The 21,728-nt window shown below is 35.6% G+C and overlaps 2 protein-coding genes across 4 annotated transcripts; one reads left to right on the top strand and one right to left on the bottom strand.

The window, feature by feature from the left end:
- The first annotated feature begins 601 nt into the window (after positions 1–601).
- LOC133518970 (probable pseudouridine-5'-phosphatase) lies at positions 602–12,402 on the top strand. Of its 2 annotated transcripts, XM_061852805.1 has the most exons (5): positions 602–929; positions 2,720–2,938; positions 3,557–3,789; positions 4,238–4,319; positions 7,464–12,402. In XM_061852805.1, the coding sequence occupies exons 1-5, from the start codon at positions 818–820 to the stop codon at positions 7,538–7,540; spliced, it is 723 nt and encodes a 240-aa protein (XP_061708789.1). In that variant the 5' UTR covers positions 602–817; the 3' UTR covers positions 7,541–12,402. The 2 variants fall into 2 exon arrangements, with proteins under 2 accessions (XP_061708789.1, XP_061708781.1); XM_061852797.1 differs by lacking the exon at positions 4,238–4,319 and having other exon boundaries at positions 606–929.
- A 4-nt stretch (positions 12,403–12,406) lies between these two features.
- Positions 12,407–19,236, bottom strand: LOC133518987 (NADH dehydrogenase [ubiquinone] 1 alpha subcomplex subunit 2). 2 transcript variants are annotated; one of them, XM_061852827.1, is made up of 4 exons: positions 19,007–19,222; positions 18,823–18,929; positions 17,115–17,193; positions 12,407–12,552 (listed from the first exon to the last, which is right to left on the bottom strand). In XM_061852827.1, the coding sequence occupies exons 1-4, from the start codon at positions 19,084–19,086 to the stop codon at positions 12,549–12,551; spliced, it is 270 nt and encodes an 89-aa protein (XP_061708811.1). In that variant the 5' UTR covers positions 19,087–19,222; the 3' UTR covers positions 12,407–12,548. The 2 variants fall into 2 exon arrangements, with proteins under 2 accessions (XP_061708811.1, XP_061708802.1); XM_061852818.1 differs by lacking the exon at positions 17,115–17,193 and having other exon boundaries at positions 19,007–19,236.
- Between the last annotated feature and the right edge of the window lie 2,492 nt (positions 19,237–21,728).

Genomic DNA, 21,728 nt, shown 5'->3' with positions numbered 1-21,728 from the left:
CCAACCTACCTACTAAATTGTTTACGATTTGTAAACATAGCAGAGGGCCTACCGCGAACCACGTTCGACGTGTTGCCTCTCTGTCGCACTTGTACATTTGTACGTAAGTGTGACAGGGAGGCAACACGTCGAACGTGGTTCGCTGTAGGCCCTCTGTTTTTCGTTTTATAACGCTTCACGTCAACTTCGCACATTATCGTAATTATTTATGAGCTTAAATAATAGTCTGCGAACCTCACTCGGTATAGTCATTATTAATATTATTTAAAATAAACCCATTATAAATAAACCGCGAACAATTTGAATGAATGACATAACTTGATTAACTTGACAACAGACTTTTAGCTTTTTTTTAAATCATAGACAATTAGTGATACAACATGGAAATATCTGTCAACAATATTTGGCTAGCCAGACTATCAGCACAGCGTTAACAATATTTGAAATCGTAAAAATACTCTGTGATGTGTTGTTATTTGGTGACACGGAAAAATACTCTTTCTCGGGCCCGAAATCGGGTCTGATTTCGGGTCCGAAAAATTATATTTTTCCGTAGGCTTGAAGCCTGATAAAGTGTAGATGTAATTGGCACTATTTATTTGTCACTTTAGGGAAAACAGCGAACACTGGAGTTCGAGTTTTATTTTAATTCCTTTAACACACATTGGATAAATAAGACAATGTTAGTTTAGTTTAAATTTCAAATATATCTATTATACATTATTCTTCCTAAGAATTAAATACATTAATCAAATATCGAGAAGAAACTTACTAACTTTTTTCTAAGTTTACATAACCGTTGAAAGTAATATCTACAATGTATTTATGTACTAAAATTGCATTTAAAACAGTCGGAAGACGATTTATGTCAACCAACAAGTTTCGAAGTGTTACGCATTGTATTTTTGATATGGATGGTCTGCTCTTAGGTGAGTTGTTTGGTTTTTATATTATAAGCCCATTGTTACAGAGATCAAAGCAAATAGTCTCGTGAGGTAAATCTCGTTCGGACTAAAAATAGGTGCTTGCCCTATTTGATGAAACATGAATTGTGTATACAGTAACTTTTTATACCTACTTAAGCATTAACATGTCATGAAAACCTGAAAAGTTCAGGATCCCTTACTGGATTTAGCCATAGAGGTTGTAGTACCACCTTTAGTAGGAAAGCCGGTCAATGGATGCAACCATCCTAGTGAGCATCCTAACAGCAGTTTTCTGTTCCATATGATATCAGAACAATATTTGTACAAATTACTTAAAAATAAACCTTGGATTGACATTTTGTTTAATTTTGTTGTTGAGTTCAAGTGTTAAAATGTCAAACATTTCAAAAATATGGTAGTTTTTTTTCACATTTCAAATATTGTTAACTATATTGTCATATTTCATGAAACGGACAGCTTGGTCCAGAAATCGGACCTTTTGTTAGGTACCATGATAGTTTACTAAAAGTGTTAAATAAAGATAGATGTTGTAAGGCCTTTACCAGAATCAATTCCTATTACACTAGCTGTAAGTTGAAAATACATACTTAGTTGGTTACTAAATTCTGTTACTGTAATAATCTTTATCTACATAAAATATTTATGAACGAAAGTTGAATAAACTATATATATTAAACTGAAGTCCACAAAATCAGGAATTACATATGACAATATCATGCAAAATGGCCTCCTCTGGCCTTGACACAGGCCCTCAAACGATGAGGCCAGTCATCAATAGCGGCACGCACGATTGTGATGTCTAATTCCGTCACTGTCTTAACTATGGCCCACTTGAGGGAGTCAAGATTTGTGTGGGGTTTAGCACAGGCGTTCTCCTCAATAACCTGCCATATGGCATTATCCAGGGGGTTAAGGTCGGGGCTGGAGGACGGCCAGTCTTCGTGGGCAATAAAGTCAATTTTGTTCCTTCACAATCAGGCTTGAGTTGTTTTTGCCTTATGTGCAGGAGCTGAGTCCTGTGGAAAGAAAGACGTACACACAAAGCGTACCGCTTCAATAGCACGCCACTTCTCTCTAGCCACATAGTGTTTAATTGTCCATTAAGCAAATGACCTTTTTGTCTGTGGTAAGCGTGTAGTCCAAGGTCTTCATTGATAACTTTTTTTAGGGAGCTTCTCTTCACAGACATCTGTATTGCCAACAACTTTTGCTTCCGGACGGGGTTTCTTGCAATTCTCGCCTTCACTGCCTTTATTAGAGCTGGGGTCCGAACAGTGCGTGGTCTTCCAAACCTCTTGCGGTCATTGAAGTTCTGAGTACTATTGTATCTATTAATTGTGCGATAAACAAATTGTTTGTTGATTTTTAGGTTTTCAAGCAACTTCAAAATCATGTTTGGGGGGTGCCCACATTTGTGCAATGCAATTACTGCGATACGATTCTCTTTTAGGCCCCAATTCATTATAGATACGACGAGATAAGCGTTATGTGTGGTATATAATTATAGCTCACAAATCCACCACATTGTCATTTTTTATTTTTTCAGTAGCATTTGTTTTAACGGAAATAAAGAGGTTGCAAATCGAGTAACAGAACTTAGTAACCAACTAGGTATACACCTATTGTTAACAACCATTACTCAGACCGATCCTGAGATTCCTTGGGCACCAGATGCTGGTGTAATTTTTTCTGTGGTATTGATGTGTGTTTTTATAGCACAAGACTTGGAAAATTTTAGGATGAGCAAACTAATATTATGATTTACTTTCTAGATACAGAACTTGTCTACAAGAAAATGGTCACTCAACTGTGTGCAGCATATGGACATGAATACACTGATGAACTTATGATGAAGGTTTTGGGGGGAACTGAGCAGCGTTTGTCTGAGATTCTGTGCAAGGAATTAAATCTTCCAGTGTCTGCAAAACAATTTAGAAATCAATTACTGGAACTAGGTGATACAATGCTTGCTGGAACTCCTCTATTAGATGGTATGTTACTTGTTTTTGATAGATTTCAAAGACAGATGCCTGGATGTATATTAAGCATTGGCAGAGATGTGACTTATTTGAAATATGTACTTGTATTTAAAATGCAGATACAAAATATCTATTTTGTAGTTTCTTTTGAAATACTTTTTGAAGAAAACTATTTTGTATTTTATTTGAAATCGTTATTTGGACCTATTTTCCATTTTCAAAATACAAAATACTTTATAGTACGTAGGAGTTAAGACTTCTTCTGACGTTAAAATCCTTGCGAGTTTTCAGGCAAGTTGTTCACCTCAAACTTTTCTGCCTTGGTGAAACACAAACAAAATATTTTCAAGCCGCCACTTTATGATGTTAAACAAATTAAACTCATATCAGTGAAAGGATAATGATCAAAGTCGAATGACTCTCCAAAAGTTTTAATCATGTGTCGAAAGATGGCAGTAAATTTACTGTGGCTACAAAGTTTTCTTTGACAACCCACCTCTATTTTAAATTCCCATTGATTAAATCAAACATGGTGTCTATCAAGATGGTTATTAGATCAATTTAATAGATGGCACTGTTTTAATTTGTCAGGGGTTTTGAATGTTAACTTAACTTTTTCGTCTGTTTCAGGGGCAGAAAAATTAATAAGGCACCTACACAAAAGTAAAGTTCCATTTGCATTAGCAACTTCCTCTAGTGAAAGGTCTGTAGTTACTAAGGTAGCTGCACATAAAGAGTTGTTCAAATTATTTAACCATATGGTTATGGGAAGTAGTGACCCAGAAGTAAAATTTGGAAAGCCAAATCCGGACATATTTCTAGTTGCTGCAGCTCGATTTCCTGATAAACCACATCCGTCCCAGGTAACTAAATGGATTTTAAATACAACAAAAAAAAAGTTAATATAAAACAACTTTATACACAATGATTCGGGTTATTCCCACTAGTTACCACCAAGTTGTTACCAGTGGTAACTACAGGGAATTTTTTTCCCACCTTTTACCACTGGTAACTACTGGTAAAATCGGTCTTTGACTGATTTGTTTGTTCGTTTGTGTAATTTTTGACGTTATTTATTAAAAGGGACTTAATTGTAATTGTATTTATATAGGAGCATCGCTGATAATGGCTTAAGCGCTATCGACAATAAGGTCCATTTCCATAAATAACGTCACAATTATTTTATTTATTCCTTAAATTACCACTTACAGTCAAGCTACACATGTTAAAAGGAGTGACATTGTATAAGTGTTGATACTAACAATTTACTTACTATTCATTGATTGAGCTTGTCGTCGTTATTGACTCTAGGTATCGGCTACTAACTGCCAAAAACATAGCTTCAGTGCATTGGAATATGTCTCGTTTGCTGATTATACGAACAAACATACAAGTAAGTCAAAGCCCAACTATTTTTGATCACTGCTAAGGCAGTTTACTGAAACAGTAATCGACTTATAATTAAACGAATAACGAATTAACTTATAATTAATTATTGATTAAAGCACTCTATATTTAGACAAATTTTTGTGGTAACTACTGGGAAAAAATCCCACCTTTTACCAGTGGTAACTAGTGGCATTTCTTTTCCCAGTAGTTACCAGTGGTAAAAGGTGTGAAAAAAATTCCTACTAGTTGACACAGGTAACAACTTGTGGAAATAACCCCTTATGGTGGGGGGGGGGGGGGGGCCAATCATGGTCTGGGCTGGTATTGCTCTGGAAGCGAAGACGAACATTGTGTTCATCACAGGGCCAGGTACCAGTACATAGAGGAAATCCTGGCTGATCATGTGGTTCGATTTGCGGGTTATATTGGCGATGAGTTCATCCTCATGCAAGATAATAACGCTCGGCCGCATACAGCCCGGATCACTAAGAAGTACATGGAGGAGGTCGGCATCAGAGTCATGGAGTGGCCAGCCCGAAGTCCTGACCTAAACCTGATCGAGCACATTTGGGACAAGCCGAAAAGAAGAATCCGGGCCAGAAATCCCGCCCCTGAAACGTTATTGGAGCTAAAGAGTGTGATCGAAGAATGGACGGGAACCATAAAAAGACACCGTAATAAAATTAATAAGATCGATAAAAACCGTATGACTGCATGTCGTAGGGCTAGAGGAGGCAATACACGATATTAAAATGCTGAAAATTGTTTTAAATTTTCCTCAATTTCCTTAGAATCACAGTTTTATCATTATGCATAAGTTTTACTCAAGTACGCATTTTTAGGGCGGCTACGTTCTTAGCCCTGAAAGTATTGGCAGCAAACCTGTGAAGAGCACTTAAAATGTATTATAGTCTTTACTTTCTAATCTATCGTAAAAAGTAAAAAAAAAACACGAAGCTGTTTAAAAAACCTTGTAAATATTTGTCACACCAATATGTTCATATTATCAACTGACGGTCATTCCACCGCGATACAACCGGCTGACTATTTTGAAAATCATTAAAGGCTTTTTTTTTTCCTAAATAAAGTCTGGTACATTGTTTTTAGATGTTTTCCCAAACATAGTGTTTATTGGCGAATAATGCACTCACTTTCAGTACACTTAGTGTACCTTACTATCTAAGTATACATGTAAAGAATTTTAAACATATTGTTAACATACAAGCTATCAGTGCCATCATATGGGTACTATTTTTATTACTATATATAGGAGGGATATTGCCTTTCAATAAAAATACAAAAATTTTCTGTAATAAAACAAGTGTAAACAAGTTGTGAAGGGTAAGAGGAATCTACCGATACGTCATTTAAAAAATCCGTCCACTATCCTAATCTACAGGTTGTACTGAATCATCAGTAATTAAAACCATAACCCTACTTTCTGGTTAAGTCGCAGTCGAGTAAAATGTCAATATTGGGGTAGATCACGTATAAATATATAGTTAAAAGTGGAATTCATATTCCTCCGAGTTTTCTATTAAGAGAATATCCCCTGGAAGTGTATAAACTGTATAAGCGCTTAATCTGGGTTCAACAAGTGATTTTTATAGAAAGATTTATTTTTTCCGCAAAGATGTCTGAGACTATTTTGTGTAGAATTTAATAAGCTTGAATGTTGCCTTACACGATATTTTCGTGAAGAACGTAGATTTTGAGTAAAACGCGAATTTCTCCTGGATGGTAGGTACACATTTTCCAAGATGGCTGCGATTCCTCGAGGTCCCCAAATGTCAAATTTCATGACTGTTCTTGAGATTTCGAGGTTGGTCTTAATCCGATTGTGCTAATTGTAATTTGGCAAATAAAAAACCTATGACGTTGACTATGTTTAGATAGCATCTAAAAGCAACTTTTTAAATGTTTTTTTGAACACAAATAAACTAGTACATTCGTTTTCCGGAAATATAGTATTAAATATTCTAGGTGTTATATAGCTTCTTGTTCGTTTACCATAATAGTTATTTGCTTTGGATTTAAACTATTATCTGACAAAGTATCAGCCGGGAGGCGTTGACTGACGAATCATCCTGTACAACTTGGTGGCGACTGTTTCAACCACCATGTTTCTAGCTGGTTGATTGATAGTGCAATCCGTTGTATGGGGGTTATTCCTACTAGTTTCCACCAAGTTTTTACCAGTGGCAACTAATGGGAAATCCCAGTAGTTACCATTACCACCAACTCGGTATAAGGTGGGATTTTTCCCAGTAGTTATCACCAAAATATTGTTAGAATTCAATAATAATAAAAGCAGTATACATAGTATAGTATAGTATACATATAGGGTGTTTTAATAAATAACTATATGTCAATTAGTGATTCAGTAAATTGCTTTAAAGTGATTAAAAATATGAATAATGTTTTAGGGTCTTGAGATTTTGTATGGATTTTGTGTGGATTTCTCTACCAAATTCTTTCAATGCTATGATTGCTTAATCACCTACGCTAGGGGGATGGTAATAACACTCTACCATCTCATCAGGTACTATATGTACACTTCGCATAATTTTTTTTGTTAATTTCTACTTAATTAGGATGAGACTCTTCTATTTTAGTTCTTACACTTATACCGGTAAAACTGTTTTAATACTTTTGCTCGCTTTTAAAGCAGTTTACTGAATTACTGACAATTATTTATTAAATCACGCTATATTTATACTGTTTTTATTAGTATTGAATTCTTACAACATTTTGATGGTAGCTACTGCACAAATCCCACCTTTTACCACTGGTAACTACTGGGATTGTTTTCCCAGTAGTTACCCCTGGTAAAAAGTGGGATTTTTTTCCCCAGTAGTTACCATCAAAATTTAGTTAGCGTTCAATACTAATAAAACAGTAGAAATAGTATAGTATAAATAAAGAGTGTTTTAATAAATAATTATAAGTCGAGTCGTGTTTCAGTAAACTGCCTTAAAAGTGATTAAAAATATTAAAAAGTGAAAAAAGAAATATTAGAAAATATAAAGTTTTAGGTCTCGTAGTATTTTGAATGAAACAAAGCATTTATTGGACCTTAATATTCTTCTCAAAACTAGACTAATTTTGATTAATCATGGAATAATAAACACATACACTTACTTTTCAGTGCTTGGTCTTCGAAGACTCTCCACACGGCGTCACAGCGGGAATTTCAGCTGGCATGCAAGTGGTTATGGTGCCTGATCCCCATTTAGATAGAAAACTGACTGAACATGCCACCATGGTTCTTCCTACTTTGTCTAAATTTCAACCACAGCTATTTGGATTACCAGCTATGCACTAGTTACCACCAAGTTGTTACCAGTGTTAACTACTGGGAATATTTTCCCACCTTTTACTATTGGTAACTATTGGGAAAAACAAATTCCCACTAGTTACCACCAACTTGGTTTGGGGGATTTTTTTTCCCAGTAGTTACCAAGGGTAAAAGGTGGGAATTTTTTCGCCAGTAGTTACCACGAAAATTTGGTTAGCGTTCAATACTAATAATAACAGTATAAATATAATGCTTTAATCAGTAATCTATTTAAAGACGAATTATTTATAATTTATTCGTTTATTTATAAGTCTATTACTGTTTCAGTAAACTGATTTAAAAGTGATCAAAAATACTCGGTCTTTAACTGATTTGTTTATTCGTTCGTATAATTGTGACGTTATTTATTGAAAAGGACCTTATTGTCGATGGCGGTTACGCCATTGTCAACGATGCTCCTACACTAAACGACTTATAATTTTTTTAAACTCTTTATTAATACTATACTATTTCTACTGTTTTTATTAGTATTGAACGCTAACCAAATTTTTGTGGTAACTACTGGAAAAAAAAATCCTACCAGTGGTAAAAAAATCCCATTTGTTACCACTGGTAAGAAATTGGTGGTAACTAATAGGAATAACCGTCAGTGTCAGGCCTTTGCAGAAATTTCAGGGTTCTGTATTGTACTTTAAGTTATAACTTAGTTTATAGGCGTAGGCCAGCAGCACGAAACTTTTGAGTAAAGGCCGTGGCAGGATAAGGGATCATCTTGTGCCATATTTTATGAAAAAAAAATTTTTTTTTTCATTTAAAAATTAGAAGGGGCGAATGTTGAAATGTAGTATAGCACTAATAACGGGGCACATTATCAGAAAAGAAAATCAGGCCGAAAAGCTATTAAGGCACAAGATGTTCCCTTATTCTGCCACGGCCTTTGCCGGTTTTAGACTTTTAAATTGGAAACATTACAAAATGGGGTCTTTTTAAATTTAATTGAAAAAGTTCTTCCAAATATTAATGGCCTCACTTTTTATAGTGCACAGGTATTATTACTTATTGGTTCGTTTCATAAACGCCTGCAACATGAAGTGCAAACGGAAGTCTGTTTCTATTAAAAGGACTTAAGAAACTAGCGTTTGTTTCTGAATCCATACGGGTATACGAGGGTTGATTAAAAAATCGCGGCCTGGCCAATTGAAAAAAAAAAACTTTTTTCTTTTTTCTGCCGCCATTTTGAACTGTCATTATTCAACTGTCTTCCCGCGAAATTTCAATTGGCGTCTATATTTAAAAGCAATACTACGGCATATTTAAAGTTACGTGTCGGTAGATATCGTGAAAATGGAGAAATTAGAGCAGCGTGCTGTGATTAAATACCTGCATAAAAAAGGATTGACACCGAAGCAAATTTATGATGATATGCAAGTAAAGTAATCCTGTCCATCATATACGATAGTGAAAAAATGGGCAGCTGAATTCAAACGTGGACGAGATAGTATCGCAGATGACCTTCGTCCCGGGAGGCCAACAACGGTGACTAACACGGACAATGTGGCAATTATATGCGAAATGATAATGAAAGACCGGCGATTAAAGGTGCGGGAAATAGGTGACATCGTAGGCATCTCTTATGAAAGAACTCAAAATATTATAGTCAACGAATTAGGTTTTTCCAAGGTGTCGGCGAGATGGGTCTCGAGGCTTCTTTCAGTGGAACAAAAAATCGCTCGCCGTACTAATCCACGTGAATGTCTAGACCTGTATGAAGCCGATACTCAAGACTTTTTGGACAGATTTGCTTTTAAATATATTTTTTAATTATTATGGACAAGACGTGGGTCCACCACTATACACCAGAAACCAAACAGCAATCGAAGCAGTGGGTTCGTCCTGGATCTCCGCCTCCCAAAAAAGCCAAAGCAATTTTGTCGGTCAATAAAGTCATGGCATCTGTTATCTGGGATGCAAAGGGAATAATAATGGTTGACTATCTCCAGAGAGGTAAAACTATAAATTCCGACTATTATTGCGAGTTATTACGCAGATTACGCAAGGCTCTGAAGATAAAAAGACCTGGAATGTTGACAAAGAAAGTTATCTTCCACCAGGACAATGCACGTCCTCACACGTCACTAAAATCGATGGCAGAGATTGCCAAATGTGGGTTTGAATTATTACCCCACCCTATTCACCCGATTTAGCACCATCGGACTTTGATCTGTTCCCCAAAAAAACATATGGGTGGTATGAAATTTTCAAACAACGCCGAGGTCCAAGCTGAGGTGGATGCCTATTTTGAAGGTCTCGAGGAAAGCTTGTTCAGAAGTGGTGTAATGGCTCTGGAATCCAGAATTCCAGATGGAACAAGTGCATTCAACTCTACGGGGACTATGTAGAAAAATAAAAATAAATTAAAAACCTGTTTTGTTTTTAATATTCAGGCCGCGAATTTTTCAATCCACTCTCGTAGTATATTATATAATAACGGCGTCCAGTTGTATTCAAAGGAGGGGCTGTGCTAAATTTGTATTAAACTACTTTTTTTTTTGTTAGATGTCGGACTGAAGGGCTGGCCCTTGTGAATCAATATATCTGTATCCTTTAATAATAAATAAAGTATAAATTTAAATTTGACGACCGGCCTAGTGGGTAGTGACCCTGCCTACGAAGCCGATGGTCCCGGGTTCAAATCCTGATAAGGGCATTTATTCGTGTGATGAGCATGGATACTTGTTTCTGAGTCATGGGTGTGTTCTATGTATTTAAGTATTTAGTACCTGGGCGACCGAGCGTTGCTCGGTTATAACTATTTATTGTAATATGGTGGTGTATAGGTGATAATCTTAACTACATTTTTTTACTAAGTTAAACTTGTCTAAAACAATAAAAAATAAAAAATTATATATAAACTTGAACATATAAAAAAAAAACAAAAGTTAGTCACCGGGCGAGATTCGAACCCGTAACACTCGTTTAGCAGTCCGTGTCTTAACCCGCTGGACCAGACGGACAGTGGCCGACAAAACGAAATTGGCGACCATATTCTGCGTCGAAAGAAAAACGCATGAAAACTCGAATACACGCGTTTTCCCAAACATAAGACTAATCTAGATAGATTGTATACCCCCAAAAACCCCCATATACCAAATTTCAGCGAAATCGTTAGAGCCGTTTCCGAGATCACAGAAATATATATACAAGAATTGCTCGTTTAAAGGTATAAGATAAATATTTATATAATATATATATATATATCCTTGTCTAAGTACCCTCAACATAAGCCTTATTGAGCTTACTGTGGGAGTTTGGGGCTTAGTCAATTTGTGTAATAATGTCCTATATTTTTTATTATTATTGTATATGGAAATAGTGTTAAAAAGTAAATGTGATACGCCACCTCTTTGTTTCATATTTGTCTTTTGCTGCCTATGTATTAGAAAAGTAAAGTAATATCAGCGTTTTTAAATATGAATTCCCTCAGGGGGTTGAAAAGAGGTTGAAAGTTTGTATCAGGTAAAAATATTTCTTTTCGATTAAAGGAGTTAAAACTTTCTAATTTGTAAATAAAAAGCATTTTCAAATGTATCTTACTAGGGTGTTAAAAAGTGGTTGAAAAACATTTCACAAATGCGACTTGAATCTTCTCAAACATGGTATTTTTTCCTCTAAGCGGGTTGAGAGCAGGTTGAAAGTTTGTATATGGATCAATTATTTTCAAAACAGTTTATATTCAATTAATACAACCTGTATAAAAAATCCGCGCTAACGAAGTCGTGTGCAACAGCTAGTCCCCTAATAAATCCATAAGAACAGAATCATGAAAATCTTTTGTCTGAAGACCAAGTAATAGTCACAACTAAGCGAAATTATTAGATTTTTTCTGGATCATAGTTTTAGAGATCTAGGCGGAGTAGCTCTCTTTCTTATAAGGTTATAGCCGAGTTAGGCCACGTTCTGAATAGGGGTAAAAACTCCGGAGAAAATAATTTTTTTTCCGAAATTTTACCAAATTTCGTTTTTTAGGGTTTTTTTGTTTTATTCAGAAAAATTAAATACGTGTCATACGTAATGCCACTGATGAGTGAATACAGTGTAAAATATATAAAATGTCAGAAACAAACACATTACTAGACGTGCAACCTTAACCTTCCTGTTTAAATTCCCAATTAAATTCATATGGAAAAATAAAGAAGTTATTAAACTTGTTTTTTCGGCTTTATTAGTTTTTTTCGGAAGTATTGTGACTGAATTTTGCATTGTTTTTTTTTTTTCGAAAGAAACTTGAGAAAAAAAACGAGTCATTTGGAAATTGTCTCGTATTTTTCCGGGTTTTTCCAACGCCAGTTGAGCTGAGGACGACACATTCTGATCGTTACTTTCTGAGGACGTCACTTTTTTAGCATTATACGATTTCAAGCGACCGTATCTATCTACAGCTAATCTGGATGCTTTTAAGTAAGTATACATTGTTCGTGTAATAGGTATAAAAAAGTGATAACCTAAGAAAGTTTAACATCCTCAGAACTCAGAACGAGAAAAAACTCGAATGTGATCGCCTAAGAAAGAGACCTACTCCGCCTAAATCATTTTAGACGGATTATTTCCATTAGTTCCTACTAGTAAGTAGTTAACATTTTGGGTTTATAAAATACCTAAAAAACAAATGTAGATACACGCAGCTACAAAGATAACTGACTGCCCTGCATACAATTTTGTTTGCAGTACATAACCGTTAGTATTTAAGTATGTAGGTCAGTTGTATAAGAAATAAAGAATTAAATGAAAATCCGTTTTTAATTTAAAAACATATGCATTTTTCTAAACCTTCTATTTTTAATTACATTTGTGTTATTTTATTTTACTAGCTTTTTAATGGCGGCCAAAACATCCCCAGCGGATAAATTTGTGAGAATTGTACTGCGCTCCACTCCTTTATCTGAAATATATAACAAAACAATATTAAGTAAAAATCAATAGTAAAATTCCAGATAAAATGTGGAAAAGATTAAAAGCACTCTAGTATTAAAATATCGACGACCACGACGATAAACAAGTATCTATGAACAAGTGTGAATTGAAGCCCAAATCTTTATTTATTGAGAGTTTTTTAAACAAATAGGTCAAAATTATCAGTGCAAAATTTAATACTCAAGCCGTAGCCATTTTGGTGGTGGGCAATTAATTGAAGCTTCGATATCTGCATTAAAAATTAACATCATAGAAATTCTAATGGAGTATGATATATAATAACTCAATTATTACAGAAAACATAATTTATTAGTTGGTTAAAAATCCACACGCACGCATACTCAGGTTGCCCACCACTTAAATGGCTACGGCTTAACTATCAAATTTTGTACTGAGAATAGACAACGGGGGGCCTTGGTGTTACGTGTGTATGTATGTAAGTACCTATATATACATACTTTACTCTTTGGTATGTACATAGTTATGTATTAAACCGTAAACTGTGACGTAAAACAATTTTCATAGAGCGTTTTGGTCGCGAAAGCAAAATATATCTTGTTAATTTAACAAATTTAAAGCCGTTTATAGGGTAAAAGTTAAATTTTAGGGCAACGTATAGAACGTATTACAAGCGTTTCAAAAAATTGGAAACAAGAAACAACCCTATTCTAGTTGATTCTAGTCTCGCAGTGTAGCAAATTTAGTCTACTTTAAACGCCCCGAGAAGGTAAGATCAAAAACTAGTCCTTTAGGGTAATAATCGCACAAATCTAAAAAAAAACTAAATTTTCGAGGTTTTTTGTTTTTTGACAACAGGCGGTCGGGGCCGCCGTACATGAGGCGGGGATAAATTGGAATGATTTATACGAAGCGGTTATTCCCATCTGTGTCGGGCGAGGACAAATACACCGCAAGATGAGCCCCCATCAGGGGCTTTGAAAGAACGTGGCTTTCAGTTAGATCTCTCTTTGATTAGCGAAACCTTTAACGAACTGAATTATTGAAATAGTTTATTAATCTAGTCATTAAAATATTTTATTTGAAAAATTATTATTTTTCACTATTTTAAGTAATATTTATAAATACATGAAAATATACTAGTGAATACAAATATAAATATGTCAACACGTGTAATACATACAACTAGTCATAAAAGTAATAACAATGAACCGAATTAAAATGTAAATTAAATAATAAATTATATTTTACACTATCTTATGTTACAATTAAAAATGATTGAAATAATATATAATAACACATATCGAGGCCACATCTAGTCGCGCCCATTCTATGTTTCCTCGTCAGCGATCTTCGCGCACTGTTTGTTCACTTACCTACCCCCTAATACAAATATTTACTTAAACATACTTACCGGCAAAATAATAACAAGTGCTTATTGTAAATTGCAATCAGTGTCTGTCGCTCCTTTTGTGACATGAAATATGTAAATAAAATGAATATATTTTAAGTTCTCATTTTAAGTGAATTGTACAAATTCTTATGAGAATAAAGAATCTTTAAACCGAACTTTACATTCTATCACATTTACGAGTATGTTTTTTGGTGAAGTAACTTTCGTAAAAACGCTTTCCTTATCGATAGGGTATAACCATATCATCTGGATAATCATTTAATAGGGTTACCTGGTTAAAAGATTTTCCAGGCCCCGCTGCCAACAAAATAGAACTATGTGCTTACTAGTTACTCTGTTCTTATTTTTTCTATTCTGGGTTAACTGAGCCTATTTAGGGTTCCGTAGTTAATTACGATTTACGAACCCTTATAGTTTTGCCAGCTAGTACTAGAAATCCGCAATCCGACATGGTTGACTAAGTAATTAAATAAAAACTCATTTGGCGAGTAAAGTTGGGATGATATTTTCCGGTTCCAAAATTATGAAAATTTTAAATAAAAAGATTGAAAACTATTTTCAACTTGAGTTCCTATTTCAAGTTCCTTGGACTGCATTTTTTAAATTATATCAAATATTATAAAAATACTGTATAGGTAAAAAACTTAAGTCACCAGTACCCCTAGTGTAACTAAATTCGATTTTGAAACGTGACGTACGCGTTTGCGTTTAGTCTCATTTTGTATGGGTTTTTGAACAGCGCGCCAAGCGGGACGTTTTGGAAAGTCAAAAATCTCATACAAAATGACACTTAACGCAAACGCGTTCGTCACGTTATGATGTCGATCAAAGTTACACTAGGGGTACTGTACCCCTAGTGTAACTTTGATCGACATCATAACGTGACGAACGCGTTTGCGTTAAGTGTCATTTTGTATAGGATTTAGAGTTTCCAAAACGTCCCGCTTGGCGCGCTCTTTCGAAATTCAATACAAAATGAGACTAAACGCAAACGCGTACGTCACGTTTGGAAATCGAATTTATTTACACTAGGGGTACTGTTGTATGTAGTTGTGACGTATTCGAATAGACAATTCATGTTTAAGTAATTAAATAAAAACTCATTTCGCGAGTAAAGTTGGGATGATATTTTCGGCTTCCAAAATTATGAAAAATTTAAATAAAAAGACTGAAAACTATTTTCAACTTGAGTCTTAGCAAAAAAGCAGCAGCACTTTCTGCCGCCTGTTTTAATGGACAGGAACAATGGAACCATACTTGAGCATGGTGACCCTAGTTTAAACAGTAAATTAGGAGAATACAACTGTGTATCTGTGTGCAACAAGAGAACACTATACCTATTATATATCTTCAACTAGTCGTATTTAGAGTAAAACTTTTATAAAAACTACAAATACTTATACTATACTACGAGTTTATATAAAATATAAACTACCGCTCTGTTAGAATTTAATTTTAAAGTTTTTCAACATCTGTTTAAGATAAAGTGTGGACACGAAAAAAATTGGTCGTTTTTATTTGTAATTTATTAAAAAATAAATGAAATTCAATGCAACTTTTTTTAATAATAATACATATTATAAGCGATAATAATATTATACAAACGTTAATCTAGTTAACGTGTGTGTATAACATTCCTAACTTTAGATTTCACCTTCTTCATCATTTGCTGAACAACATAATCAGAAACTTCTTTACTAGATTTTTGCCACTTTGCCTTAAAAGTTTTAACGTCTTTGCAATCTGTTTCATTTTTTTTTTCACTACGGCCCAATATTTCTGAATGGGTCTCAGTTCTGGGCAATTAGGGTGAATTGCCTGTTTTGGTACTACGGTTACGTTGTTATTTCTGTACCACCTGGAGTCTTACTGTAATGGCATGTCGCCAAATCCGGCCAAAAATAGTACAGAACCCGCATGTTGTTGAATGAAAGGCAGCAATCTCTTTTGCAAACACTCCTTGGAAACCTCTCCATTGATTGTCCCAGAAGCGACGAAAGCTTGGTTCCTCTTACCGCAGGAGCATATCGCTTGCCAAACCAAGTGACGTTTTGGAAATTATGATAATTTATTTACTTTTGTATTCAGCAGGAATAGTTTTCTTATTTTTTGCCACATAATATTGTTGCCCAGGTAACTGATTAAAATCAGCTGTGACGTATGTTTCGTCATCCATAACTAGGCAATCATGTTTTGTTAGAAACTCGTACAGTTTTCTACAGCGTGATTTGATCGAATTTTCTTGTTATTCTGATCTGTTAGGTTAGGTCTGACTACAGCTTTATACGTTTTTAGGCCTTCGTAACGTTTAATTTTTTGCACGTAAGATTTGGACACTTTTCTCGTAAAATAATCGACGACCTTTTTTGTCCACAGGTTCACTTTTTCTACGACTTTCTTGCTTCCGTTCCACAGTCAGATCCATTTTGTACTTAGAAAGTACAGATTGCACAGTCGATTTGTTGATTTTCAGGCACTTAGCAATGTTGTTGTGTGAAATACCCGGATTTTCATGAAAAATGTTCACGATTTTTTTCCTATATCAAGTTCTTTGGACTGCATTTTTTAAATTATATCAAATATTATAGAAATACTGTATAGGTAAAAAACTTAAGTCACCCGTTGTATGTAGTTGTGACGTGTTCGAATAGACAATACATGTTTAAAAGACACACACACAAACAAAACAAATGTCTATTCGAACACGTTACAACTACATACAACAGGTGACTTACTTAAGTTTTTTACCTATAACAGCTTGATATAATACAATTTTGACAACATAATTTGAGATAAAATTATTATTTTTTAAAACAAATGAACGCCAACAGATCGAATTCAAACCGACCAGATTTTTTCGTGTCCACACTTTATATAAAAAACCTAATATCAGTCTAATAACAAAACGTTTGTGTGACACAGGATACATACATTAACCTTTTAACCGCTCCACAGGATACATACATTAACATTTTAAGTTATAACTGAGCGTGTTTGTGTCGTGAAAAAATTCAAAGCAGTTAAAAGGTTACATATATTAAAATGTCAGAAACTACACCCAAACTATAAAACTAAAAAGAAACAGTCTAACAGGCCTTTTGGAAGTTGACTGAATAATTCTGTTATAACATTCATGATGGTGATATTTGGGTAGTTACCCAGACAGTTTTCTAAATATTTCCATAACTTGAGCAGCAGACAAATTGCTTAATGGCGTTACTGTTTCACATGCTCTTGCTGTAACATAAGAAATATATTTACTACAAAAAAGACCATTCTGGAGGAGCCCAAACTTGGTATGTTTGAAAATTATTTTTGTTTTAATTTAACGCAATGGCTGAAATGTAATTTAATTTATTTCTTTATTTCAGGCCAGTTTACCCATAGATTGTTAGTTATATACAGACTTACAATACTAGTGTTAGTACATCTTAACCTAGGTTTCACAGCATTTTATTTGGGGTCTTGGTACACAGGACAAAGAGCAGATGCCCAGTGACAAAAATGTGCACAGTCCCATCTCTTCGTTATATCTACCAGCAAGCTGTTGGTGCTACCCTGCAGGCGATACATTTGAGAGGCGATTCTTTTCCTCATTATGGCATGAAAATCGTCCATTCATGCTTGCGCAAACATGCCTGAGGCACTGCAAAAGCGTGGTAGCCCCAACAGCATACTGAAACCGTTATTAAATTGGACACACAGAGCACTATAAGCGCGCTTCGTATAATTGATCCATAGACTGCATGTGTAGAATGATTGGCAATACAACATAAATAATGTTTTCTTGACCTCCACTATACAACACGCAAACCTGCGAATCAACATAACATATTAGCTCTTACTGCCAGTGCTCTGCGTTCGATTTCAATATCCGCATCATCCTTTAAGGTCTCTGTAATTACATGTCCCAGGTATTTAAAACTGGACACTCTGTTTAAGGTAACACCTCCGAGTGTCACTGGCTCAACTATTGGTAATGATGTGGTATATTTTTAGAATTGTTTGAAAAAGACCTTTTATATGATACCACGCAATAGGTTTCTAAAAATAAAATAGAAAATCCCATACAAAAAAAAATATGCAGCACTCCCCTTCTAAGGGATTTTTTTTTTAAGAACTGCAGATCAAAAAAATTTTTTTTCCTCTATTATGCATGTGCCAAATGGCTAAACTGTACATTAATTTGCATTTTTTTCACTTCAACAGAACTATCTATATGTCTGATAACTATCCTGTATTATTTCCCGGGACTCATAATTATATCAAAATTTATCCAAATAGGTTCAGCAGTATAAATGTAGAGGTGACAAATCCTAAAGCTGAAATGAAATTTCAATATATAACATTACTACACTATAGTTTTTGCAACTACATTCAAAATATGTTTCTTTCCAATTGATCTTTAATTTATTTTTATTTCTAATTTTATGTGCCCATATTTGGTGTGTTCAACCTTTATTAGGTCACTTGGCAGCAATTAATTTTACAATCACTTGGATTAATATATGTTAAGAGCTTCTCTTTTTTATAAGTGTTTACAAGAGTTATCGGACCTTTTGGAGGATCATCCACTATGCAAGTCATTAAATTAATTTTAACTCACTTTAGTTCTTTAACCTTTACATCTTTTTGGTGCTAGGAGTTAATAATCATAATGGAACTTGGTTAACAGCTTAAAGCTACTTATTTTAAATTTACAAATTGCATGCCAACCGTCAACACTCTCTAAATACCTGTTAGTTATTAAATAATATTTAATAGCTGCGATAAATATATCAGTTTAAGGGAAAATTGTTATAAAAACTTAAAAAAATCATGTATGTAATGTAAAATAGTATTCACAAATAAAAACTTTTTGCATACCATATCGGGCCCAGATTTTTGGTTCAACTCCGCTGCACTCACGAATCAAAATCGGAAAGCCGGGATTCTCTTTCTTGATAGATACATAGTTTTGCTGAATAAAATCCCTGAAAAGGTTGAATGGTTAGGTTAATTCGCAATATTTGTCAGATAGATGAGTTATAGTTTATGTAATCAAGCATACCTCACGCCCGCAGATTGCTTATTGGTTTGACACAGATGAATCCGGAGTTCTTTTAGTGCGCCGCCTAGACGTACTGACATTTTTAACGTTTGTGATTTTATTCAATAAACAGAATGTTAAGATATATACAGTAAAAGGGCGATATTTAGACAATTATTTCATCGACCACCGACCGTCAAATCGCAATGTCGTATCTATTATATTATCTGTGTCTGTCACTTTTGTAATAGAAGCAAAATAAAAGCTATGGATGACAAGGCAGTATGGCTTATAGCTTCAGCCTGTCCAGATGGACTAAAAAGAAAAAAAAAGCCCATCCAGACCGGATGATCTAGGTCGACGTCTTGAATGTCACTTAAGTCACTGAATATTTTTTTGCTTTCTGAATATTAATTAATATTTTCAACAGTTGAAGCGTTAATTAATATTTTAAGAAACAAGCATTCGTATACGTTATACAAAGTTGCAAAATTAACAAACCTATTTTTGGATTGTAATAGCACCTTAAAAAATCCAGTCCTACTGATGCTATGGGGGACAACTCCCCTGGTGAATTTGGAGGATCGAATAACCTGATCCTGAGAACCCCACCATCACCTAGTGCATTCGTCACCATACAAGATGTGGAAGACACAACGGATGCGGAAGCCGTGCCCCGGAAATCGCTGTCAAGTTTACCCATTCCCCATACGGACTCACAAGACTGAGCTGTCCCTCGGTAAGCGCCCCAAATGTGCAACACGCCTTGTCGCAGTCCGGAGGAAAAGTTCCTGATAGCTTCCCGAAATCCCGAGTACCTTGAGTTATGGCTCAGGTTTTATCCATCTCCAATTGGTGGACTGGATTTCACAAAACCGTCTGGATATCATGGAAGAGTTCTTATCGGATGGAGCAGGTGGAGCCTCAAGAGGAAAGGAGTTCTCTCCTTCTTTGCCGTTGACTGTCGCACAGTCTTCCCTCAAGACTAAAATAACCGCACGTAGTCGCTCTAGCTCGCGCAACCGTAATCAGTTAAATAGAGTTGATTCTATTGCTAGATGTCATAAAGACGACCAGTCGCCTTTGCCTGGTTCTATCCCCTCCCGGCCTTTTACTCAGGGTTCTAATTTATCAGCTTCTATACCAGAATCAGAAATCATATCAGAATCATATGAATCACGTTAGACTGTTTTGAGTCACTTCCCAGAGATCGACCCGACTCTAAAATGGAATACCAGGACGCTAGTATTGACGACGATGCTGACCCGAGAAGATTTAAATCCCCCCTCAATTGGAGGAGGGTATCCCAATATGGACCGGCAAGAAACTCGGCGGGACACATTTTTTCAAAACATTACATCTTATAATTAACATGCATTAAATAAGAAAAAAATATACAATTTAAATTAATATGGAATAAAAAATAAAATAAAATTTTGCTTTACATTGCTACTGACAGACTTTGCTTGACAGACTATAGATTACTATAAAACTCATGCACTTACATCAGTAGCTACTTTTCTTTATAGAAATTTGATAAAAAATATATATACCTAGAAACCGCAATAAAGAAAACTCAACAAGCGGTGGTAGAAAACGTAACAAGCGTAAAGCTGCGACACCACCATCGCTGCCTTCTACTTCCGGTAATTTTAACACCTCTGTATCTCTCTTATCTCAGTTTGATGATAACTACAAGCGCCCTCGTAATCAGGGAGATAGACTCTCTCCACGGCTTCTACCTTCTCAAGCCGTGGAGACTAACCATCCTCTCAATACCCAAAACATCGAACAACAACCAAAGAAGTATCCTCGTCCTCCGGTTGTTGTTCTTAAGGACAAGACTCGGTGGATGAAGCTGTCAACTGAGGCGAATAAAAGATGGATTAGTTTCCTCAGTGCTAGACCTATCTCCGACGAGGGTGGCTTGCGTTGTGGTGGAATAGAGATCACCACTCAAACTCCTGACCAGTATAAGGCATGGGTAAAACTTATGAAAGACGGATCATTACCAATATGACTCACAACACAGAGTCGTCCTTAACCGCCTCCCAGTTGAGATTGGGGACGACGAAATTCTAGAGAACCTTAGGAGGCAAGGCTTTCCCATTCGAGAAGTACACAGCATGCGTCGTGCTCGCGGACGCGAGCCCTTCGACGAAAGGAAAATACATGTTTAATAGCTCTGACATTTATGGCTTAAGAGGGCTGAAGGTAGAACGCCCTTATAAGAATGGCCGTATCCCGCAGTGCCATAAAAGTCAGTATTACGGGCATACTGCCCGATATTGTTTCTTGCCTTCCAAATGTGTAAAGTGTCTTAAAGACCACCATACCAGAGAGTGCACGCGCACCAAATACTCTGTGGACCCGGTGCGATGCACTCTCTGTAACTATGGTGGTTGTCCTATTCCACCTGAGGCGAATAAAATCAGGAATCCTTGGCGTAATGCCTGTAATGCTGGTATTGCCCGTAAAGGTAGTAACAATCATAACTATCGTGACTTTGATTACACCCCGGCTGACTTTCCCACCTTGGGAGTTCGAAGTAGTGACCCTGTTCCTGATTTTCAGACACATATAGCGATCAACTCTTCGTCACAGAGTGACCACCCCAATACACCACTAAATCTGAGAGTCTCCTCTTCCACCATAATCCCGCAAGTGGAAACTTCATTTCCCTCCAGAACCCTATGGATTAAAGCGCCGATCAAGCCTGCTTCACGCTCTAAAACGAGAGATG

The sequence above is a fragment of the Cydia pomonella genome, chromosome 1 (genome assembly GCF_033807575.1).
Source record: "Cydia pomonella isolate Wapato2018A chromosome 1, ilCydPomo1, whole genome shotgun sequence".
Lineage (NCBI taxonomy): Eukaryota > Metazoa > Arthropoda > Insecta > Lepidoptera > Tortricidae > Cydia > Cydia pomonella.
This window is presented reverse-complemented; position numbering and strand designations above follow the sequence as displayed.

Bases quoted from the DNA above. Each gene is read 5' to 3' on its own strand.
- LOC133518970 (XM_061852797.1), top strand. From the start codon at position 818: ATGTATTTATGTACTAAAATTGCATTTAAAACAGTCGGAAGACGATTT. The intron at 930-2,719 runs GTGAGTTGTTTG...TTTACTTTCTAG, and splicing joins TATGGATGGTCTGCTCTTAG to ATACAGAACTTGTCTACAAG. The intron at 3,790-7,463 runs GTAACTAAATGG...CTTACTTTTCAG, and splicing joins ATAAACCACATCCGTCCCAG to TGCTTGGTCTTCGAAGACTC.
- LOC133518987 (XM_061852818.1), bottom strand. From the start codon at position 19,086: ATGTCAGTACGTCTAGGCGGCGCACTAAAAGAACTCCGGATTCATCTG. The intron at 18,930-19,006 runs GTATGCTTGATT...CAACCTTTTCAG, and splicing joins AAGCAATCTGCGGGCGTGAG to GGATTTTATTCAGCAAAACT. The intron at 12,553-18,822 runs GTATGCAAAAAG...TATATATTTCAG, and splicing joins AAAAATCTGGGCCCGATATG to ATAAAGGAGTGGAGCGCAGT.